The 25,772-nt window shown below is 44.2% G+C and overlaps 1 protein-coding gene across 5 annotated transcripts in view; it reads right to left on the reverse strand.

Moving 5' to 3' along the window:
• Window positions 1-404: 404 nt before the first annotated feature.
• Window positions 405-25,772, reverse strand: part of utrn (utrophin) — a 263,392-nt gene continuing 238,024 nt past the window's right edge. For all 5 annotated transcript variants that reach the window (XM_045210194.1, XM_045210195.1, XM_045210196.1 and 2 more), the window contains 6 exons: window positions 18,443-18,604; window positions 17,629-17,875; window positions 8,429-8,504; window positions 8,244-8,330; window positions 4,961-4,986; window positions 405-1,801 (listed from right to left, as the gene is read on the reverse strand). In XM_045210194.1, the coding sequence (XP_045066129.1) occupies window positions 1,793-1,801; window positions 4,961-4,986; window positions 8,244-8,330; window positions 8,429-8,504; window positions 17,629-17,875; window positions 18,443-18,604 (607 nt within the window). In that variant the 3' untranslated portion in view covers window positions 405-1,792. The remainder of the gene's footprint in view (window positions 1,802-4,960; window positions 4,987-8,243; window positions 8,331-8,428; window positions 8,505-17,628; window positions 17,876-18,442; window positions 18,605-25,772) is intronic.

Below are 25,772 nucleotides of genomic sequence, written 5' to 3' on the forward strand. Positions count from 1 at the left end.
CGTTGAATGCTGGGCGATTTTCTCCTGATGAGACGTTTGCAAATAGGGGCAGTAAAGTTGTTTACATATGCATTTGCTTAATAATTCATGAATTGTGATAGAATGCTTTACATTAGAAGGTAATATCTACTGGGTTGCTGTCTGTGACAAACTGACAACAATGCTAACGACACTATTCAGTATTCACGTCACCTGATTTCCTAACTGTTTAACATTTGGTGGACATTTGTAACGCAAACAAGACTATAAAGTATATAGCCATTTTTCACACTTGTTTCGCTGTGTGCTGTTTTGTATTACAAGACTGACACACAGTTGCTGGCTTGTAGTGTAGACCAATGTACTATTCTGGGGAAGCAGGCATTGTTAATAAGTCCTTGAAGCAAGAGTCCAGAGAAATAAAAGTTGTTATAAACATTTATTTAGAATAAAACATACAGTATGTAGCCATATAACATGTAGTGTGGTCAATCTATACTACATACCTCAGGAAAGGAAAGACGCTGTTCTGCCATGGTACACTACATCATCATCATCATCATCAGTCCAAGGACATAGTTGGAGGAGGTTATAGCAGTGTTGTTAAAACTAACACGTTTTACAGAATAGCATAGCACAAAACACAACGCATAACTCTTGAGAGAGAGAGACCAGTGCTAGAGGTCTGACAGGGGGAAATCAACAGAGCCAGACACAGTATACTGATGCGGGGCAGTGCAGAAAGGCCACAGACCCATGGGTGGTAAACTAATAGATGTCTTTGTGTTTTGTCTGTTATTTTACTCTGCTGGGTATCTCCCCACCACAGTACACATCTATAAGCAACAAGCTTAGAATGTTTTTCGGTTTATTTTCTGGTTGTGAGTACAGTAAAATGGAAATTAAACAAGTTACAGACCACGCAAATGAAAAGGTGTTTGTCTGAGGTAGCAAGGCAATCATGGCTTTCTTCTGATTTTTTAAAACATATATTTATAAAACTATTCTACACAATGATGGACTGTGGGCCTCTTACAAACTCGACTATTTCTGAACAGCTTTAGTTTCAATTAATTTATAGTTTCCGCCCCTCTCTCCTTTATACAACAATCCAACTTAATTACTACAATGCTAAATCAGTCTGCCACACTTGGAATGACAACTGTATAGGCACAGAAGGGGTTACGTTTACGTCGCAATTGCGGCAGGCATGACAACGCCGACAGAATCGCATCAATAACGCTTTAAAGGGAGGAAAAACATTTTCAAAACAAATGTGATGCTTCGAGGAAAGACACAGAGCCTATTGTCTAAAACGATCATTTGAGGCGATAATCTTTAAATGGGCCACCTTCCCCAAATCGTAGAGAAAAACAATGACCATGTCTCCCGTGATGACGGTAGTAGGGTAGAAGCAGAGAGGAGCAGTGGAATAACAACAATGTAACAGTTTGATTCCCAGTGAAAGCAGAACAAAAACAAAACAAATCCCACAAAAAGCATGTTGTTATACAAAGCCCCCGAATCATTGGCATATTCATACAAATTACTGACAAATGTTTAACCGACTCCAGGTACAATCTACAGTTAATAAAAGGTACATTTTGCATAGTACAAGACGACGACGTGGTAATAGTAGTAAAGTTCTGCGGTCCTGTGTGTCTTTGGGTTTTACGGGGGGTCTCTTGCTAGGGGGTCTAGCTCTCCGTCTGTACTTCGGAAAAGTGAAGCGAGGGAAAGCGTAGAAGCTGTGTGTTTGGGAATGTTTCTGTCTCTCCGAAAACACACACACCTTCCTCTTTGCTGATGGCCCTCACATCACCTGAAACATAGATAAAACACACTCATTATTTATTAGAACATCCACACACACACACACACACACACACACACACACACACACACACACATTAGCCAGACTAAACAAAGTTGGCAAGACCAAATAGGATCTTCCTATTATCTCTGGGTAATCACTAAGGTAACATATACATTAAGTAGAACAGATACACTCTTCCAAAAGTAGAGAATTTAAATTAGTCTACCCAAAGTTATCTATCTCTATTATAGCCAAGGCACGAGAGTTCAGGGATGCACTGTGTTTTGATGTAAACAACACTAATTTCTCTTCATGAGCAGATATTGAATGGAAAGTATCAGAGGCTCCTAAAATGCAATCAGGGCAAGTTGGCAAACAGACTGGCAGTCCCTCATGCCCGTCACAACCCATTTAGAAAGAGGAGACAGGAGAGATCAGGGACGCAGCTGGGCACTTAGAATTCTGGGAAATGCTTTTTAAAGGGATACTTTGGGATTTTGGCAATGAGGCCCTTAATCTACTTCCCTGCAGTCAGATGAACTTGTGAATACCATTTTTATGTCTCTGTGTCCAGTATGAAGGAAGCTAGAGGTATTTTCGTGAGCCAATGCTAACTAGCGTTGGCGCAATGACTGGAAGTCTATGGGTATCTATGCTAGCAGATACCCATAGACTTCCAGTCATTGTGCTAACGCTAGTTAGCATTAGCGCAGGAACCTACCCCTAACTTCCTTCATACTGGACACAGAGACATAAAAATGGTATCCACAAGTTCATCTGACTCTGGGGAAGTAGGGTCTTATTGCCAAAATCCCAAAGTATCCCTTTAATGTAACACTGGGGTATGCTCCTTGGAACAATAGGCTGGCTTCTGAATGGACATCAAAACCTATTCAACCACACTCTGGGCTTAGAAAAACCTACAGGAACCACTTTTAATAACATCATTATATATGGCATTTATCAGACGCTTTTATCCAAAGCGACTTACAGTCATGCGTGCATACATTTTACATACAGTATGAGTGGTCCCGGGAATCGAACCCACTACCCTGGCGTTACAAGCGCCATGCTCTACCAACTGAGCTACAAAGGACTAACTTAATGGAGTTAGATATGGAAGAAGGGAAGAAAAGAGAGAAGAAGAAGTGTTAGAAGTGGTCCTAAGCACATTTCTCCCTGTGTTCACTACAGGTGCATATTAAGACAACATAAATACCAAACCTGACCCAAGTTTAATTAAATATATGAAAAAAAGAAGATAGCACTGGCTAACATAACGGACGTCAAGGGAAGAAGAAGAAAAAACTGGAGAGGGAAAAGAAATAGGCCCTTGTGAAGGAGCGTCCAAATACTACTTGTAATAAATAAATGGTTTAACTGGCTTGTAAAGGCAATGGGGAGAGTGGAGATGGACTGAGATGTTTAGAGGCGAGAGAGAAAGAAAGAGAGAGAGAGAAAAGAGAGAGGGTGGGAGCGAGAGAGAGAGTAGACTAAACAGTAATTAGACTAAGGCCCATGAGAAAGAGACGGAGATATCGGGGACGTAGGTCGGGGTGCCTTGTAAGGATCCGACGGCGAGTTGGTAATCTGCCTCTTCCATCAGTCCTATTAGCCAACGTACAATAATTGGATAACAAAATAGACAAACTACGATCATGGATATCCTACTAATGGGACATTAAAAACTTGAATATCTTATGTTTCACTGAGTCGTGGGTGAACAACGACATGGATAACATACAGCTGGCGGGATATACGCTGCATCGGCAAGATAGAACAGCTGCCTCCGGTAAGACAAGGGGTGGTGGTCTATGTATATTTGTAAACAACAGCTGGTGCAAGAAATCTAATATTAAGGAAGTCTCTAGGTTTTTCTTGCCTGAGGTAGAGTATCTCATGTTAAGCTGTAGACCACACTATTTACCAAGAGAGTTTTCATATATATTTTTCGTAGCTGGGGCCAAGCTTCCTGCAATCCAGGACCTCTATACCAGGCGGTGTCAGAGGAAGGCCCTAAAAATTATCAAAGACTCCAGCCACCCTAGTGATAGACTGTTCTCTCTGCTACCGCACGGCAAGTGGTCCCGGAGCGCCAAGTCTAGGTCCAAAAGGCTTCTTAACAGTTTCTACCTCCAAGCCATAAGACTCCTGAACAGCTAATCAAATGGCTACCCGGCCTATTTGCACCCCCCCTCTTTTACGCTGCTGCTACTCTCTGTTTATTATCTATGCATAGTCACTGTAACTACCTACATGTACATATTACCTCAATTACCTCGCCCACGCACATTGACTCTGTGCCGGTACCCCCTGTATATAGCCTCGCTACTGTTATTTTACTGCTGCTCTTTAATTAGTGGCGCAGCGGTCTAAGGCACTGCATCTCAGTGCTTGAGGCATCACTACAGACCCCCTGGTTTGATTCCAGGCTGTATCACAATCAGCCGTGATTGGGAGTCCCATAGGGCGGCGCACAATTGGCACAGCGTCGTCCGGGTTTGGCCGGTGTAGGCCGTCATTGTAAATAAGAATTTGTTCTTAACTGACTTGCCTAGTTAAATAAAGGTAAAATAAAAATAAAAATAAAATAAATAAATACATTTGTTATTTACATTTTTTCGTTATCTATTTTTTACTTGACACTTATTTTTCTTAAAACTGCATTGTTGGTTAAGGGCTTGTAAGTAAGCATTTCACTGTAAGGTCTACACCTGTTGTATTCGGCGCATGTGACAAATAAAATATGATTTGATTTGAAGAGCAGGTCACTGTCAATAACTTTTGCTGCTACTCTACTGAGTTTCAGAATCCATCTCTGCCTCCATTTGCAACATAGGTGAAGGAGACCCCATTGATCTATTTTATTTTCTGTGTGTGTGTTGTGTGTATGTGTGTGTTTGTTCCACATTGTTTTGTTGCTCTCTCTCCTCATCTACACCCCTTGAAAAGCACCAAACTGCCATTTTCCTTCAGAGAGTGGCTGAATCTCTTACACATTCAGTTCCTTGAACAGTTGGACTGCCTGCCCAGTAGCTAGCAACAGTATACCTTTTTTTTCATTTGCACTCATTTAACCTTCATGAAATGAGCTCCAGCTAATTTACTCTTCTCAGGTCCTGAGTGAAACGGCCAATATGCAGGTGGATGGGAAATATAGCTTACCTGTGGTCTCGAGGAGAGGCTTGAAGCTACAAGAGAAACAGAAACAACTTTGTGAGAAAAAACACAATATTGACTCTTTGCAACCTCCATGCTAGGGTTGCAAAGCTACCGGTAGTACAGGAATCTTCAGTAATTTTGGTTATTAACAGAAAATCTATGGCAATCTACCGTAACTTTGGTAACTTGTACTTGAAAAACATTTAAAACATGTATTCATATATAGGTCTCCATAAAAAAATGTTTATATCGGTCTCCATATTGTCCATGAGTTTCTAGTAGATAGACCTTATCGTTCAAGAGAAAATAGACTAATTAATGAAAAAAGCATTTAATAAAACGTTTCATTATTTTCAGTTACATCTGCAACTCGTCCAACTATTGACTTTTTTCACAACTGCCAACAGTTTGATGCCAAAACATTGACAACAAATACATACTGACATAGTAAAATAGTGTGTTAAAAATATATAAAGGATATTTGATGTTATTTCACTAAGATGATGGTTTATAGTTAGGATAATGTTTTACAGCTATGTAATTCATTTTTTAAATTTTAAAATCATCTTATTTAATAATTTCATATATTTGACATGTGATAAGGCCACACATAGGGCCAGAGATAATTACAGACACCTGTACAAATCTGAAGTATCCTAAAGTGCCAATAGATGTCTTCAGATAGATGACATAAAATCCTTGAAAGATACCACATTTCTGGTAGTTTACTGGTAAACTTGGAACATTTTTAGTAATATACCCTCCCTTTGCAACCTTACTCCATGCATCAAAACTGATTGGTTGAAGCCTAACTTCAGCTGCACATGGGCCCCTCCTACACACAGTCATAAGCTAAGTATTATCTTTAAGTGTTGTTGAGATGGATGTTCAGATCGTTGAGCCATTATGCCTGCCAGGTGAGCAGTAAACCAGTATTGATAGCCCCGCAGCACCCTCTAAATTATAATAGATTTTTAACTAAACTCCAGATAAATTTTCAACTCATTCAAATGCAATTTAAAGTCACTTTGAGGTAATTCACTAATCCAACACTATTTTTCTCATTTTATGATACCCATGGAGCGTATTTCTTCCTCAATTTTACTGGATACCTAGGGCCAGGTCACATGGCCAGAAGAAGCTCTAGGCGCTATGTATAAGTTGACTGTGTGAGAGTGTTTCAAACTTCTCTCCTCACTGCAGTCACTTTGCACATTATCAATATTGCATCTAAACAGAGAAGATGACATAGCTTGCCTTTTATTTTCAGCTCCAAAGACATGACTGTTGAATTAAACAATAAAGACTAGTGGAGAGTAGGGAACCCCACAGGGACAGCAACTGTTTACTGTGAAGAATATAACCTGCTCCAGCCCAACACCACCACCCACACACACACTAGCTAAGTGCTGAGTGAGAGAAAGAGTGGGAATGGAATAGAGAGGGGAGAGGAGGAGGAGGAGTAGAAGAAAGGTGAGGTATAGCGGAGGATGATGGAGAGAATGAGAAAACAAGGGGCAGAGGAAGAAGAGGAGAGAGAGGAGAGGAGAAGGAAAGACAGAATGAGAGAAGAGGGACATCGAGTGAGAGATAGAGTGAGGGAAAAAAGTATTTGATCCTCTGCTGTTTTTGTACGTTTGCCCACTGACAAAGAAATGATCAGTCTATAATTTTAATGGTAGGTTTATTTGAACAGTGAGAGACAGAATAACAACAAAAAATCCAGAAAAACGCATGTCAAAAATGTTATAAATTGATTTGCATTTTAATGAGGGAAATAAGTATTTGACCCCCTCTCAATCAGAAAGATTTCTGGCTCCCACGAGCTGAGATTAGGAGCACACTCTTAAAGGGAATGCTCCTAATCTCAGTTTGTTACCTGTATAAAAGGCACCTGTCCACAGAAGCAATCAATCAGATTCCAAACTCTCCACCATGGCCAAGACCAAAGAGCTCTCCAAGGATGTCAGGGACAAGATTGTAGACCTACACAAGGCTGGAATGGGCTACAAGACCATCGGCAAGCAACTTGGTGAGAAGGTGACAACAGTTGGTGCAATTATTCGCAAATGGAAGAAACACAAAAGAACTGTCAATCTCCCTCGGCCTGGGGCTCCATGCAAGATCTCACCTCGTGGAGTTGCAATGATCATGAGAACGGTGAGGAATCATCCCAGAACTACACGGGAGGATCTTGTCAATGATCTCAAGGCAGCTGGGACCATAGTCACCAAGAAAACAATTGGTAACACAATACGCCGTGAAGGACTGAAATCCTGCAGCGCCCGCAAGGTCCCCCTGCTCAAGAAAGCACAAATACAGGCCTGTCTGAAGTTTGCCAATGAACATCTGAATGATTCAGAGGAGAACTGGGTGAAAGTGTTGTGGTCATATGAGACCAAAATCTAGCTCTTTGGCATCAACTCAACTCGCCGTGTTTGGAGGAGGAGGAATGCTGCCTATGACCCCAAGAACACCATCCCCACCGTCAAACATGGAGGTGGAAACATTATGCTTTGGGGGTGTTTTTCTGCTAAGGGGACAGGACAACTTCACCGCATCAAAGGGACGATGGACGGGGCCATGTACCGTTAAATCTTGGGTGAGAACCTCCTTCCCTCAGCCAGGGCATTGAAAATGGGTTGTGGATGGGTATTCCAGCATGACAATGACCCAAAACACACGGCCAAGGCAACAAAGGAGTGGCTCAAGAAGAAGCACATTAAGGTCCTGGAGTGGCCTAGCCAGTCTCCAGACCTTAATCCCATAGAAAATCTGTGGAGGGAGCTGAAGGTTCGAGTTGCCAAACGTCGAGTTGCCAAGCTCGAAACCTTAATGACTTGGAGAAGATCTGCAAAGAGGGGTGGGACAAAATCCCTCCTGAGATGTGTGCAAACCTGGTGGCCAACTACAAGAAACGTCTGACCTCTGTGAATGCCAACAAGGGTTTTGCCACCAAATACTAAGTCATGTTTTGCAGAGGGGTCAAATACTTATTTCCCTCATTAACATGCAAATTAATTTATAACATTTTTGACATGCGTTTTTCTTGATTTTTTTGTTGTTATTCTGTCTCTCACTGTTCAAATAAACCTACCATTAAAATTATAGACTGATCATGTCTTTGTCAGTGGGCAAACGTACAAAATCAGCAGGGGATCAAATACTTTTTTCCCTCACTGTAGTGAGTGAGAGGAGGCGAGGAGAATGGAAGAGGAGAGGGAGGTAAACAGAGGGAAGATGGGAGGAGAGGGAGGAAGAGTTTGAGTTAAAGGAGAGGACTTACGACTGCATGCAGGGAAGGTGTGGTTTATCTGTTCCATGATGTCTGCCAGGTCAGAGCTGCGGTTGTGTGGGTGGTCCAACAGCTCATCTGAAACACACACACATAAACACACCAGTTTAGCACACTGTGTGTGTGGGTGTATGTGTGTGTGTGTGTGTGTGTGTGTGTTTGTGTGTTGAACCGACCTGTGTGTTCGGTGAGGGCCCCTTGTTCTTGCATGCCGGGGGACGACACTCCGTTCACCCTGGAGTCCATCTCCGGCTGAGAGAGAGAAAGAGAGGATGAACGAGGATCAAGTAAGACAAGAGGTGAAGAGAAGAAGGGAGAGAAACACAAGAAGAAAGACAGAAAGAAAAGTAGAAAATATAGGGGGGAAAGAGGGAGGGACAGAGACAAGGACAAGCATCATTACTAAAACATAGTGCTCACTCTTCATTATTCATAGTGGCATACTTCACTGGTGACGACTTCAAACAAACTATTGCTCTACATATTAATCATCAGTCCCAAACAAGGGAATAGCACACAGTGTGACACGATGGGGCTGAGATTAAATATGTGTCATCACGTGTACTGATATTTACATGTGTCTATAGCCCTCTCCCGAATTTGTCACTGTCACTCCCCATCTGAGTTCAGATTCATCTCTAAGGGTTTGGGAACGTGTTTGTTTAATTTTGAGACTTTCATTCATGAAAAAAGGCACGCACACACACACATACACTCGCGCACGCACACCCCCACATGCCTGAGATCTATAGAATAGGGCACCTGATGTCCACTGACATTTACTATCAAGTCTAACATGCCCCTTAGCTTTCCAGACACGGAATCAATGCAGCCTCCATATCTGTACCATCCCTCTCTCCTCTCCTTCCTTCATATCTGTACCATACCTCTCTCCTTTCCTTCCTCCATATCTGTCCATACCTCTCTCCTCTCCTTCCTCCATATCTGTACCATACCTCTCTCCTCTCCTTCCTTCATATCTGTCCATCCCTCTCTCCTCTCCTTCCTTCATATCTGTACCATCCCTCTCTCCTCTCCTTCCTTCATATCTGTACCATCCCTCTCTCCTCTCCTTCCTCCATATCTGTACCATCCCTCTCTCCTCTCCTTCCTCCATATCTGTACCATCCCTCTCTCCTCTCCTTCCTCCATATCTGTACCATCCCTCTCTCCTCTCCTTCCTCCATATCTGTACCATACCTCTCTCCTCTCCTTCCTCCATATCTGTCCATACCTCTCTCCTCTCCTTCCTCCATATCTGTACCATCCCTCTCTTCTCTCCTTCCTCCATATCTGTACCATCCCTCTCTCCTCTCCTTCCTCCATATCTGTACCATCCCTCTCTCCTCTCCTTCCTCCATATCTGTCCATCCCTCTCTCCTCTCCTTCCTTCATATCTGTCCATCCCTCTCTCCTCTCCTTCCTCCATGTCTGTACCATCTCTGGCTCCTCTCCTTCCTCCTCTCCTGCCCCCAGCTGTAGTAAAGGTTAATGTGATGGAAATGTCTCCAGAGCATTCTCACAACGTCTTCAGGGCTCACTTAGAATAACACTGACTACACAACAGCTCTCTAATACAAATGACAACAACACAAAATACAGAATTTATCATTGATAACCACCATCATTAAGTTTGCCCGACGACATAACGGTGATAGGCCTGATCACCGACAACAATGAGACAGCCTATAGGGAGGAGGTCAGTGACCTGGCAGTGTGGTGCCAGGACAAAAACCTCTCCCTCAACGTGATCAAGACAAAGGAGATGATCGTGGACTACAGCAAAAGGAGGGCCGAGCACGCCCCCATTCTCATCGACAGGGCTGTAGTGGAGCAGGTTGAGATCTTCAAGTTCCTTGGTCTCCACATCACCAACAAACTATCATGGTCCAAACACTCCAAGACAGTCGTGAAGAGGGCACGACAACGCCTATTCCTCAGGAGACTGAAAAGATATGGCATGGGTCTTCAGATCCTCAAAAAGTTATACAGCTGCACCATCGAGAGCATCCTGACTGGTTGCATCACTGCCTGGTATGGCAACTACTCGGCCTCCGACCGCAAGGCGCTACAGAGGGTAGTGCGTACGGCCCAGTACATCACTGGGGCCAAGCTTCCTGCCATCCAGGTCCTCTATACTAGGCGGTGTCAGGTTTCTAAACAGCTTCTACCCCCAAGCCATAAGGCTACCCGGAGTATTTGCATTGACCTCCCCCCTTTTTTACGCTGCTGCTACTCGCTGTTTATTATCTACGCATAGTCACTTTACCCCTACCTACACTACCGTTCAAAAGTTTGGGGTCAATTAGAAATGTCAGTGTTTTACATGAAAACATACATGAAATGAGTTTGAATAGCAAATATAGCAAAATGAATAGGAAATGTAGTCATTGACAAGGTTAGAAATAATGATTTGTAATTTAAATAATAATTGTGTCCTTCAAACTTTGCTTTCGTCAAAGAATCCTCCATTTTCAGCAATTACAGCCTTGCAGACCTTTGGCATTCTAGTTGTCAATTTGTTGAGGTAATCTGAAGAGATTTCACCCCATGCTTCCTGAAGTACCTCCCACAAGTTGGATTAGCTTGATGTGCACTTCTTACATACCATACGGTCAAGCCGCTCCCACAACAGCTCAAGCTCAATAGGGTTGAGATCCGATGACTGTGCTGGCCACTCCATTATAGACAGAATACCAGCTGACTGCTTCTTCCCTTAATATTTCTTGCATAGTTTGGAGCTGTGCTTTGGGTCATTGTCCTGTTGTAGGGGGAAATTGGCTCCAATCAAGCGCCGTCCACAGGGTATGGCATGGCGTTGCAAAATGGAGCGATAGCCTTCCTTCTTCAAGATCCCTTTTACCCTGTACAAATCTCCCACTTTACCACCACCAAAGCACCCCCAGACCATCACATTGCCTCCACCATGCTTGACAGATGGCATCAAGCACTCCTCCAGCATCTTTTCATTTGGTCTGCATCTCACAAATGCTCTTCTTTGTGATCCGAACACCTCAAACTTAAATTTGTCTGTCCATAATACTTTTTTCCAATCTTCCTCTGTCCAGTGTCTGTGTTCTTTTGCCCATCTTAATATTTTCTTTTTATTGGCCAGTCTGAGATATGGCTTTTTCTTTGTAACTCTGCCTAGAAGGTCAGCATCTCGGAGTTGCCTCTTCACTGTTGACGTTGAGACTGGTGTTTTGCGGGTACTATTTAATGAAGCTGCCTGTTGAGGAATTGTGAGGCGTCTGTTTCTCAAACTAGACACTCTAATGTATTTATCCTCTTGCTCAGTTGTGCACCGGGACCTCCCACTCCTCTTTCTATTCTGGTTAGAGCCAGTTTGTGCTGTTCTGTGAAGGGAGTAGTACAAAGCGTTGTACGAGATCTTCAGTTTCTTGGCAATTTCTCGCATGGAATAGCCTTCATTTCTCAGAACAAGAATAGACTGACGAGTTTCAGAAGAAAGTTATTTGTTTCTGGCCATTTTGAGCCTGTAATCGAACCCACAATTGCTGATGCTCCAGATACTCAACTAGTCTCAAGAAGGCCAGTTTTATTGCTTATTTAATCAGCACAACAGTTTTCAGCTGTGCTAACATAATTGCAAAAGGGTTTTCTAATGATAAACTTGGATTAGCAAACACAACGTGCCATTGGAACACAGGACTGATGGTTGCTGATAATGGGCCTCTGTACGCCTATGTATATATTCCATAAAAAAATCAGCCGTTTCCAGCTACAATAGCCATTTACAACATTAACAAGGTCTACACTGTATTTCTGATCAATTTGATGTTATTTTAATGGACAAGAAAATTGCTTTTCTTTCGAAAACAAGGAAATGTCTAAGTGACCCCAAACTTTTGAACGGTAGTGTACATGTACATATTACCTCAATTACCTCAGCTAAACTGTACCCCCGCACATTGACTCGGTACCGGTACCCCCTGTGTATAGCTGCGTTATTGTTATTTTATTGTGTTACTTTTTTAAACTTTATTTAGTAAATATTTTATTAACTCTTATTTTTCTTAAAACTGCTTTGATGGTTAAGGGCTTATAAGTAAGCATTTCACCTGTTGTATTCGGTGCATGTGGCAAATACAATTTGATTTGATTTGATTACAATTGATTCGGAGTTAAGAAAAGTCCCTTCAATACAACTACACTAAGTTGTAATATTGTAAAACTGTTGATGTTCTTGTTGTGATAAATCTAGACAACACATTTGTTTGGCCATAAACTGACAATGCTGGGCTGAAAATATGAAAATCTATTCTGTGAATGTCAGAGCACGTTTGTAGGATTAGTCATTCTCATTGATCCCTGTAAATTGGATTTGTTTCTCCCATCATGAAGTCAGGATCTGGCTACCTCAGGACTCTGGGCTCTAGAGGAAGTGGTGTGTGTGTGTGTGTGTCTTGCAAAGTTTAAATGAGGCCTTTATCCCCTAAGAATCAGCCGAGTCACGTTATCTTCCCCCAGGCGGAGGTTGCTTAATGCTCTGCCTCTGTTGTAACTAAATGAAGAAATGTAATGTTGACCTGTGAGCTCCCAGAATGTGCCTATATAAATAGTGCACCGAAGTATTTCAGGACCGTGGATTGCTACCGCTAGCCACTGTGGGAGAAAAGAGCTGACTGTTCAGCACCATGGCAGTGGAGAGCGCCACTACAGGCGGGCCACACCCAACAGCACTCATAATGAGCAGATTCCACAGACCTGTGTGGCTAACTGAGAAGAATGTTTGGCATGGGCAGGAACAGTTGGATTTTGATTATTGTTCCCATTCCATTTTCCCCAAGTTTTAAAGTTGTAACGAACAGGGAAATAAACCTGGATATGATTTAACTACAAGTACTGCTTTAAGACTCCTGATTATCCACCACAGCTTCCAGCTCCAGAGCCCCGAGTCAATACCTGCCCGCCAGCTGTTTACCAACTCTGACTGACTCCGTTTGGTTGGTTGGCTTTTATTTTCCACACACCTAAAAAGTCATCCAAACATATTGAGTGATCAGGAGAGGCATAAACAGAGCAGAGACGGATTGGGTTACTGGATAGGGAGCGCTTAGTAGCCCTGGGATGAATACTCACGATACAGGGGTTTTTCTGCATCATAAAGGGGCTTTTATTTTGGTGATTGTTAGTTCTCAAAGATTATAAAAAAATATATTGGTCCATTATCTTTTCTACATACTTTATATCTGGTTTTAGTCGTTTAAGTTTACAATGAAAGCATTTTTCCATAAAAACAAAGTTAGGCGTCCCGAAAAAATGCTTAGGCGGCCCGCCCAAGGATTTTAATGGCACACAAATCCCTGTGATCAGGAATGAGTTATGATAAAAACAAGGCCACTTTCTAGGGCTGAGAAGGAATTGTTGTTGTTGTTGTTGCATGATCAGTGCAATAAAATGAATGCCACAGGTGGAACAAGCATGTTTGTGTGTGTGTTAGCACATCTGTTGCAGTGGCTGGCTGTCCGAGGTGGAGTGTGAGCAGTGGTGGAAAAAGTACCCAATTGTCATACTTGAGTAAAAGTAAAGATACCTTAACAGAAAGTTACTCAAGTAAAAGTGAAAGTCACCCAGTTAAATACTACTTGAGTAAAAGTCTAAATGTAATTGCTAAACTATACTTAAGTATCAAAAGTAAAAGTATGAATAATTTCAAATTCCTTATATAAAGCAAACCAGATGGCACCATTTTTTTGTTTTTAAAATGTACGGATAGCCAGGGGTACACTCCAACACTCAGACATAATTTACAAACGATGCATTTGTGTTTAGTGAGTCTGCCAGATCAGAGGCAGTAGGGATGACCACGTGTTCTCTTGATAAGTGTGTGAATTGGACCATTTTCCTGTCCTGCTAAGCACTCAACATGTAACAAGTACTTTTGGGTGTCAGGGAAAATGTATGGAGTAAAAAGTACATTATTTTCTTTAGAAATGTAGTGAAGTACGAACGAACTGCAAAAATCTCTGAAGCTGGAGACACTTATCTCCCTCAGTATCTTTAAGCATCAGTTGTCAGAGCAGCTTACCGATCACTGCACCTGAACACAGACCATCTGTAATTAGCCCACCCAACTACCTCATCCCCATATTGTTATTTACATTGTTATTTATTTTGCTCATTTGCACCCCAGTATCTCTATTTGCACATCATCTTCTGCACATCTATCACTCCAGTGTTAATACTAAATTATAATTGTAATTATTTTGCACTATGGCCTATTGTAGGTAACAACACATCTGCCACACTGATCCTCAACACGAGGGCCTCAGGGGTGCGTGCTCAGTCCCCTCCTGTACTCCCTGTTCACCCATGACTGCATGGCCAGGCACGACTCCAACACCATCATTAAGTTTGCCGACGACACAACAGTGGTAGGCCTGATCACCGACAACGATGAGACAGCCTATAGGGAGGAGGTCAGAGACCTGGCCGTGTGGTGCCAGGATAACAACCTCTCCCTCAACGTGACCAAGACAAAGGAGATGATTGTGGACTACAGGAAAAAAAAGAGGACTGAGCACGCCCCCATTCTCATTGACGGGGCTGTAGTGGAACAGGTTGAGAGCTTCAAGTTCCTTGGTGTCCACATCACCAACGAACTATCATGGTCCAAACACACCAAGACAGTCGTGAAGAGGGCACGACAAAGCCTATTCCCCCTCAGGAGACTGAAAAGATTTGGCATGGGTCCTCAGATCCTCAAAAAGATATACAGCTGCACCATCGAGAGCATCCTGACTGGTTGCATCACCCCCTGGTATGGCAACTGTTTGGCCTCCGACCGCAAGGCACTACAGAGGGTAGTGCGTACGGCCCAGTACATCACTGGGGCCAAGTTTCCTGCCATCCAGGACCTCTATACCAGGCGGTGTCAGAGGAAGGCCCTCAAAATTGTCAAAGACTCCAGCCACCCTAGTCATAGACTGTTCTCTCTGCTAACGCACGGCAAGCGGTACCGGAGTGCCAAGTCTAGGTCCAAAAGACTTCTCAACAGCTTCTACCCCCAAGCCATAAGACTCCTGAACAGCTAATCATGGCTACCCAGACTATTTGCACTGCCACCCCACCCCATCTTTTTACGCTGCTACTACTCTGTTAATTATTTATGCATAGTCACTTTAACTCTACCCACATGTACATATTACTTCAACTACCTCAACTAGCCGGTGCCCCCGCACATTGACTCTACACCAGTACCCCACTGTATACAGTGGGGAGAACAAGTATTTGATACACTGCCGATTTTGCAGGTTTTCCTACTTACAAAGCATGTAGAGGTCTGTAATTTTTATCATAGGTACACTTCAACTGTGAGAGACGGAATCTAAAACAAAAATCCAGAAAATCACATTGTATGATTTTTTAATAATTAATTTGCATTTTATTGCATGACATAAGTATTTGATCACCTACCAACCAGTAAGAATTCTGGCTCTTCTTTAAGAAGCATTCCTGTTCTCCACTCATTACCTGTATTAACTGCACCTGTTTGAACTCGTTACCTGTATAAAAGACACCTGTCCACACACTCAATCAAACAGACTCCAACCTCTCCACAATGGCCAAGACCAGAGAGCTGTGTAAGGACATCAGGGATACAATTGTAGACCTGCACAAGGCAGGGATGGGCTACAGGACAATAGGCAAGCAGCTTGGTGAGAAGGCAACAACTGTTGGCGCAATTATTAGAAAATGGAAGAAGTTCAAGATGACGGTCAATCACCCTCGGTCTGGGGCTCCATGCAAGATCTCACCTCGTGGGGCATCAATGATCATGAGGCAGGTGAGGGATCAGCCCAGAACTACACGGCAGGACCTGGTCAATGACCTGAAGAGAGCTGGGACCACAGTCTCAAAGAAAACCATTAGTAACACACTACGCCGTCATGGATTAAAATCCTGCAGCGCACGCAATGTCCCCCTGCTCAAGCCAGCGCATGTCCAGGCCCGTCTGAAGTTTGCCAATGACCATCTGGATGATCCAGAGGAGGAATGGGAGAAGGTCATGTGGTCTGATGAGACACAAATAGAGCTTTTTGGTCTAAACTCCACTCGCCGTGTTTGGAGGAAGAAGAAGGATGAGTACAACCCCAAGAACACCATTCCAACCGTGAAGCATGGAGGTGGAAACATCATTCTTTGGGGATGCTTTTCTGCAAAGGGGACAGGACGACTGCACCGTATTGAGGGGAGGATGGATGGGGCCATGTATCGCGAGATCTTGGCCAACAACCTCCTTCCCTCAGTAAGAGCATTGAAGATGGGTCGTGGCTGGGTCTTCCAGCATGACAACGACCCGAAACACACAGCCAGGGCAACTAAGGAGTGGCTCCGTAAGAAGCATCTCAAGGTCCTGGAGTGGCCTAGCCAGTCTTCAGACCTGAACCCAATAGAAAATATTTGGAGGGAGCTGAAAGTCCGTATTGTCCAGCGACAGCCCCGAAACCTGAAGGATCTGGAGAAGGTCTGTATGGAGGAGTGGGCCAAAATCTCTGCTGCTGCAGTGTGTGCAAACCTGGTCAAGACCTACAGGAAACGTATGATCTCTGTAATTGCAAACAAAGGTTTCTGTACCAAATATTAAGTTCTGCTTTTCTGATGTATCAAATACTTATGTTATTCAATAAAATGCAAATTAATTACTTAAAAATCATACAATGTGATTTTCTGGATTTTTGTTTTAGATTCCGTCTCTCACAGTTGAAGTGTACCTATGATAAAAATGACAGACCTCTACATGCTTTGTAAGTAGGAAAACATGCAAAATCAGCAGTGTATCAAATACTTGTTCTCCTCACTGTATATAGCCTCCCTACTGTTATTTTATTTTTTCTCAACACTTTTTTGTTGTTTTATTCTACTTTTTTATTTAAAATAAATGCACTGTTGGTTAAGGGCTGTAAGTAAGCATTTCACTGTAATGTCTGCACTTGTTGTATTCGGCGCATGTGGCCAATAACATTTTATTTTATTTGATTTATTGCCTTACCTCCATAACTTACTACATTTGCACACACTGTATATAGATTTTCTATTGTGTTATTGACTGTGCGTTTTGTTTATTCCATATGTAACTCTGTGTTGTTGTTGTTTTTACCGCACTGCTTTGCTTTATCTTGGCCAGGTCGCAGTTGTAAATGAGAACTTGTTCTCAACTGGCTTACCTGGTTAAATAAAGGTTAAAAAAAAGTAAAAGTAGTCAAAAATATAAATAGTAAAGTAAAGTACAGATACCCCCAAAAATTACTTAAGCAGTACTTTAAAGTATTTTTACTTAAGTACTTTACACCACTGAGTGTGAGCATGTGTGTGTGTGTATACTGTACGTGTCTCTCTATGTGTTGCCCACCTGGTGCAGTAGCTGTCTGAGCCGGTGGAGCTGGGACTCCAGCTGCTTGTTGTGCTCCTCCAGTTTGTGCATGCGGTCCTCCAGACGGCTCTTGTGCTGGCGCAGCAGTTTGGCCTCAGCCAGCAGGTCAGCCTCGCCAGGACCACCGGGGTGAGAGGACCCCTCAGGGTCCCAATGCCCCACAGACCCAGGCCCCCTCTGGCCCCCGTGCTGCTCCTTCAGCTGTTCATACTCCCTTTTCAGGGTCCTGGGGGAGTCACACAGAGATGGGGTTAGGGAGATGCAGAAGTCAGACACACACACGGCTCACCACACAATCGCTCCGCACATATAATATGATGAACCCAACAGCACTACTAAAATCTTCCTGCCCCCCCCCCTCTCTCTCAGTACAATCCTATGTAAAGCCACTGTACAGAGAGGTCCTGGCCCTGTGTTCATCTCTGTCTGTTTAGAACTGTATAGAGCTGTGGCCTCCAGACTGACTGTGGTACTTTAACTGGCTTATAGCCTGGCTCATAAAGAAGACTGTGAGCAGTGCTAAATCACTCAGATACAGCAACTGCCTCAGACAGAAACACAGCAGCTCCAAGAACAATAGAGTGAGTGCACAGTCACCGTTGTCCTTACACTACCTCTATCCACCAATCAAAGAGGGAGAGGGAGAGAGAGATGAGGGGGGAGGAGCAAGAGCTGAGTGAGACAGCCTGAGGTGAGTGTGTGTGTGTGTGTGTGCTGAGCATCACTTTTAGTAAGAGGGCGGAACACAGTAGTGCTGACATTTGACAGACTACTCCGTTGACCTATCGCGTACTTCTGCTCGTCCTCCAGGCGCTGGATGATTCGCTCCAGCTCTCCACGCTCCTCCCTCTCCACAGCCTGTAGGATCTGGGCGGGGCTCTGCGGCTGGCTGCAGGGAGATCCCTCCCCCCCAAGGGTCTGGCAGTACTGCAGGATCAGAGCATGCTCATCGTCCCTATGGGGAAATATACACAAATGAGCTAATAACACATGTATTTGTTGTCATTCTACAAGAGCTTCATTATATTAAATACATTGTGCGAGAGCGTGCTCCACCTGGGTCAAAGTTTAAGTTCAAAGAGCTTTGTTGTCAATCTTGATTGTCTTTCCATTACATAGGCTCAGTGACTTTAACTTGAGCTTTGGCTGTTGTAGGACTGTACTGTATGGCTGGGAGCTTTAGATACTCCCTGCAACACAGATGTGTTCATCTCTACCATCAGATAACCACATGACAGAGATAGAAAGGAGAGGGAGAGAGAAGGGAGAGAAAGTGAAGACAGATGGGGAGACAGATGGGGAGAGAGGGGGTGAAAGTGAAGACAGATGGGGAGAGAGGGGGTGAAAGTGAAGACAGATGGGGAGAGGGGGAGAAAGTGAAGACAGATGGGGAGAGAGGGGGTGACAGATGGGGGAGAGAGGGGGTGAAAGTGAAGACAGATGGGGAGAAAGTGAAGACAGATAGGGAGAGAGGGGGTGGAAGTGAAGACAGATGGGGAGAGAGGGGGTGAAAGTGAAGACAGATGGGGAGAGAGGGGGAGAAAGTGAAGACAGATGGGGAGAGAGGGGGAGAAAGTGAAGACAGATGGAGAGAGAGGGGGTGAAAGTGAAGACAGATGGGGAGAGAGGGGGAGACAGATGGGGAGAGAGGGGGTGAAAGTGAAGACAGATGGGGAGAGAGGGGGTGAAAGTGAAGACAGATGGGGAGAGAGGGGGAGAAAGTGAAGACAGATGGGGAGAGAGGGGGAGAAAGTGAAGACAGATGGAGAGAGAGGGGGTGAAAGTGAAGACAGATGGGGAGAGAGGGGGAGACAGATGGGGAGAGAGGGGGTGAAAGTGAAGACAGATGGGGAGAGAGGGGGTGAAAGTGAAGACAGATGGGGAGAGAGGGGGAGAAAGTGAAGACAGATGGAGAGAGAGGGGGTGAAAGTGAAGACAGATGGAGAGAGAGGGGGTGAAAGTGAAGACAGATGGGGAGAGGGGGAGAAAGTGAAGACAGATGGGGAGAGAGGGGGAGACAGATGGGGAGAGAGGGGGTGAAAGTGAAGACAGATGGGGAGAAAGTGAAGACAGATGGGGAGAGAGGGGGGTGAAAGTGAAGACAGATGGGGAGAGAGGGGGTGAAAGTGAAGACAGATGGGGAGAGAGGGGGTGAAAGTGAAGACAGATGGGGGAGAGGGGGGTGAAAGTGAAGACAGATGGGGAGAGAGGAGAAGAAAGTGAAGACAGATGGGGAGAGAGGGGGTGAAAGTGAAGACAGATGGGGAGAGAGGGGGTGAAAGTGAAGACAGATGGGGAGAGAGGGGGAGAAAGTGAAGACAGATGGAGAGAGAGGGGGTGAAAGTGAAGACAGATGGGGAGAGGGGGAGAAAGTGAAGACAGATGGGGAGAGAGGGGGAGACAGATGGGGAGAGAGGGGGTGAAAGTGAAGACAGATGGGGAGAAAGTGAAGACAGATGGGGAGAGAGGGGGTGAAAGTGAAGACAGATGGGGAGAGAGGGGGTGAAAGTGAAGACAGATGGGGAGAGAGGGGAAGAAAGTGAAGACAGATGGGGAGAGAGGGGGTGAAAGTGAAGACAGATGGGGAGAGAGGAGAAGAAAGTGAAGACAGATGGGGAGAGAGGGGGTGAAAGTGAAGACAGATGGGGAGAGAGGGGGTGAAAGTGAAGACAGATGGGGAGAGAGGGGGAGAAAGTGAAGACAGATGGGGAGAGAGGGGGTGAAAGTGAAGACAGATGGGGAGAGAGGGGGTGAAAGTGAAGACAGATGGGGAGAGAGGGGGTGAAAGTGAAGACAGATGGGGAGAGAGGGGGAGACAGATGGGGAGAGAGGGGGTGAAAGTGAAGACAGATGGGGAGAAAGTGAAGACAGATGGGGAGAGAGGGGGTGAAAGTGAAGACAGATGGGGAGAGAGGGGGTGAAAGTGAAGACAGATGGGGAGAGAGGGGGTGAAAGTGAAGACAGATGGGGAGAGAGGGGGTGAAAGTGAAGACAGATGGGAGAGAGGGGGAGACAGATGGGGAGAGAGGGGGTGAAAGTGAAGACAGATGGGGAGAAAGTGAAGACAGATGGGGAGAGAGGGGGTGAAAGTGAAGACAGATGGGGAGAGAGGGGGTGAAAGTGAAGACAGATGGGGAGAGAGGGGGTGAAAGTGAAGACAGATGGGGAGAGAGGGGGAGAAAGTGAAGACAGATGGGGAGAGAGGGGGAGAAAGTGAAGACAGATGGGGAGAGAGGGGGAGAAAGTGAAGACAGATGGGGAGAGAGGGGGAGAAAGTGAAGACAGATGGGGAGAGAGGGGGTGAAAGTGAAGACAGATGGGGAGAGAGGGGGTGAAAGTGAAGACAGATGGGGAGAGAGGGGGAGAAAGTGAAGACAGATGGGGAGAGAGGGGGTGAAAGAGAGAGAGAATGATGGCTCCAAGTTTTTCTGTGTCATATTCGGGTGATCTGCGGTGGCAGGTCTTCCTAAACCACAGCTGTCACCTTTACTCTAACTAACACACACACACACACACACACACACACACACACACACACACACACACACACACAGGGATTATAGGGATTAAACTTTCGCAAACCATCACACACACACGTGCACAGAGGGGTAGGATTACTGAACCCCTGTCCATTACCACAGGAAGTGCCAACCATCGCCAGAGCCACACTGACAACCAGAGAGACTGTTTCCATTTGGCCAAGCTGAAAGCAGTGGTTTTAACTGGATGCCATGTTGGCTCTCCCTGGATAAATTCGATCCATCCATTCACAATGTGTATTGACAATCCAGTTCTCATTCTGTGGCTTGGCTAGCTAGTTAGCGTTTAAAAAAAAGTATATAGCGTCATCAGCATGGCTAGGCTAAGCTAGGCTACCAAACACCATCTGGCTAACACAGCGCCTACTTCCTGATGTACGGCATCCAGGAGACACATTACAGAACCCAGACACAGCATTTCATAAACGTCCCAAGTATTCAGGTCCTCATTAACATTACATGGATATTCAGAGTGTTCAAGATATGAATGGATTCCTGGACAAAAAATATTTTGTTTCACAGGCGGATCTATTGTGTTGGCAAGGACGTGGACACCTACTCTTGGAGAAATATGGCTAAAAGCCTCTGATGACGGGATAGAGTATAGAGTGGTGAGGAGGAATAGGAGCTCCGTGGACCCTTCGTGTCCGGAAGTAATTTAGCCATTGGCGCTTTGTAGAGTTACTATTTTCTAAATGTTTCGCGTGTCAATTAACTCGTGAAGTTTCTGGATTACTCATTATATTAATAAAGTCCGATTTAATCAACAAATACGATAGTCAGTTTTAAAAAGGTTAAGGGTACATATCTGGCTGTGTTGGTAAAATCACTACATATCCCATTGAGCCAAGCGGAGAGAGAGAAGTCAGAAACGTCCAGCTAATCTTACGCCAATTAAGTGGCAATGAAGCAAACTGAAGTGGCAATGATATCCTTCGCCACCGTCGTCTTACGACAGATATCTCGAACCAGTCATTATTAATCTACAAAAATAAATTTGTTTCCAGCTAATTTCTTAGTTACATGATTGTATTACTAGCAAAGGAGTTTTGAGGGTGCAGTATTTCTGAAGTTTAGCAATGAGAACGAAAACTTGAATAGTTCAGCTAGCCAGCTAGCTTACCCAGGGAAAACAAGCTCAGGCCTAGTGTGCATGTTAGCCCAGCTGGGCTAATTCAGGAGACAAATTGTAGTTTTTATGCCCTGATATCAGGAGCTGGCGGCAAAAAGTTTGATTAAACAATTTAGAGTGAAACTAATAAATAAGATTACTTATATTTAAGGAGGGCGAATTGATTTATACAATCCCGAAATCAGCTGTAACTCTCAATAGTCAAACAAAGCTTAAAACGATGTTTGAGTGAACCTGAATCCAGAAAATGAATGGCGAAGTCGCTTCCAGACCCAGTAGACTCCTCATCCTCACCACTATTGAAATGTTATAAACAAGAGCCAAGAACTGTGACTGAAATACCACAGCCGTACAGGTATTCAGGTTCTCCATGATATTCTATAGATGAAGTCAGTGTGATGGCTGTCTGCCTCAAGGCTAAGGGCTGTGATCTTGTGTAGGAATGGAATGCACTATGAAGGTATGAATGTACAATGAAGTTATAAACCTATGAAGTTCAATAGAAATTCAGTTCTTCCTCCCTCTGCACCGTGTGATCGATGCTTCCATTAGTGCTCACTCCACCACACAGAGCTTCACACACACATGCCTGACAAACACCCCTCTCATCTCAAAGACATGTTATCTATCGATCTTCTTTTCGTTATAAAATGAGTGTCATGCCTAAAATCACTGAGACGTAGATAATGACATAAGAGCCAGGCGGAGAGGAGAGGGGAGATAAACATCTAAACATTATACACATTACAGAACGGCCATTTTATTAGGTACACCCATCTAGTACCGGGTCGGACCCCGCTTTGCCTCCAGAACAGCCTGAATTCTTCGGGGCATTCTAGTTGCTGCAGATTGGACGGCGGTACATTAATGCTGCGAACAGCCTGTTCCATCTTATCACAAAGATTAGGTTGAGGTCTGGGGACTGTGCAGGCCACTCAATGAACTCGCTGTCATGTTCCAAGCAATGTTTTTCCACTCCTCAAATTGTCCAGTGTTGGTGATCGCGTGCTCACTGGAGCCTGCATTAGCTCATCTGTGCAATTGTCTGCTGCAATAGCTCATCTGTTACAAGGATCGACAAGTTGTGCATTCCGAGATCCCGTTCTGCACACCACTGTTGTACTACGGTGTGTTCTTTTTCAGTTTGTGGCCCGCCTGTTAGCTTGCATGATTCTTGCCATTCTCCTTCGAGCTCTCTCATCAATTAGCTGTTTTTGCCCACAGGACTGCCACTAACTGGATGTTTTTTGTTTGTCGCAGCATTCTCAGTAAACCCTAGCTGAGGAGGGCGGCCGTTTCTGAGATACTGGATCCGGCGCGCCTGGCACCGACGATCATACCCCGCTCAAAATCGCTTAAGTCACTCGTTTTGCCCATTCTAATGTTCAATCAAACAGTAACTGAATGCCTTGATGCCCGCTTTATATAGCATCCATGGCCACGAGACTCACTGACTGTAGGAGCGATCCATTTTCGTGTGGTGTACCTAATAAACTGTGTATGATGAGGGAGGATATATGGAGAGGGAAGACAGGAACTGTGAAGAGATGCTCATATAGGGAGGGCCAGGGTGAAACCTCGACCATACTGGGAGCAACCAATTAAATAGTAAGTGAGTGAGTGAGAGAGAGCACGAAAGAGAGCGAGAGATAGAAAGAGAGAGAATACGAGAGAATGGGAGAGAGAGAGAGGATGCGGGAGAGAATGCGAGAGAGAGAGAGAGAGAGAGAGAGAATGCAAGAAAGGGAGAGGTAGTGTTAGAGAAGGACAGTGTTGGTTTGCTTTAGTTAAACAATGGGTTCAGGGCTCTGTGCCTAGAACATCACAAAGCACATGCAGATCAATGAAGCTGAGAGCCCAAATTAGGCCCAGAAAACATCAACTCTTTCATGCCATACTTACGATGAGATTTCAAACCCTTTCTCTAGTGGGACCGGTGCTATGGAGTTGTTTGAGTGGAAGTTTGAGGGGGAGCAGAGGATGGTGGCTTCAAATAGTTCATTTCAGAGCATTTTTGTTTTGTTTTTCTCTGTGATGCAAAGCAGGGTATATTGAGTTCAGAGTTGAATGAGAAGCCTGGTTTAAGCCCAACGGTAAAGCTTGATACTACTAGAGCCAAATCAGATGATGTGTAAGAGAGTGGACCAGAGGGAGGGAGAGAGGGACTGTACAGAGAGAGAAAGGGAGGTTCAGAGGGAGGGAGAGAAAAACATAGATAGAAAGAAAGACAGACAGAAATTATTATTATTATTATTATTATTATCAGAAAGAAAGAAAGAGTGAGACAGAGAGAGAGAGAGAGAGAGAGAGAGAGAGAGAGAGAGAGAGAGAGAGATTGAAAGTGAGGGGAAGGAGACAGAGAAGAGAGGAAGGACAAGCCGAGAGAGTCCTGTTTCCTTGGTGATTAACAGCAGCATCAATGACAACACTGAGCCTTGGCTGGAGATAACACACAATAAGCAGCTCTCTGGCTTTCTCATTAAGGCTTTTCTACCAGATAAAACGCCTGGACACAAATGCATAGCAGGGCACACACACACACACACATGCACGCACATGTGAGCACACACCCACGCACACATGTACGCATGCACAAAAGCAAGAACACACACAAAATAATGCTTTTTAGCCTATTAAATGATGGAAATACATTTGACAGGTCATGCTTAACGGTCTATAGGTTAATTTGCATAATTTAGTGGAATTAAATTGGAGCGTGTGTACAGTATATTTGTTATGTATCTTATTTATCACACGCGTACAGCATACAGATACAGAGCCTTTGAGTGGAGAATCTATCAGACAGTGCCAGAGCTGCAGCTGCAGCATCTTGTGGTGCTTTCAAGACAACTGGGAACTCTGAAAAGTATGAGGTCAAATCATGACGTCTGTGATCTTCAGGTCAGAAAGTCAGAGCTCTAGAAAGAGGCCCGAGTTCCTGAGTTGGAATTCTGAGTAGTTTTTTTTCCCAGTTCCCAGTTGTCTTGAACACACTGAAGTCGTAAGTCTGACATTTTCAGAGTTACCAGTTGTTATAAACACGGCATCAAATGGCAATAGAAGGCAGGCTTCATCAGTGCGTCACACACCACTTTGTAATGAGCTGGAGGCAGTATGCATTTTGAAAACATATATTTAATTGTTTGAAACCTGAACATTTTAATACATATGAGGCATTTCTTACCTTGCTTCAAAGTAGCCTATTAGATCTCCTCTCTTTCTAAATTTCTAACGGATATTTTTATCTCTGTCACATGAAACTGCTCGCATGTGCAGGGCCCTTTTGACAACAGTGTTTTTCCTCTAATTACATTATAGAATGAACACTCACACCTAGTCTACTACCTTGTGCGTATTGCTGAGCTTATAATGTGAATAAATAATATTTTATCAACATTTTAAGATAAATGTTCTGATCTGTTGCAACAGACTCATTGCTTTTTAAAGTTTAT

Source organism: Coregonus clupeaformis, chromosome 33, assembly GCF_020615455.1.
Source record: "Coregonus clupeaformis isolate EN_2021a chromosome 33, ASM2061545v1, whole genome shotgun sequence".
In the NCBI taxonomy this organism is placed as follows: domain Eukaryota; kingdom Metazoa; phylum Chordata; class Actinopteri; order Salmoniformes; family Salmonidae; genus Coregonus; species Coregonus clupeaformis.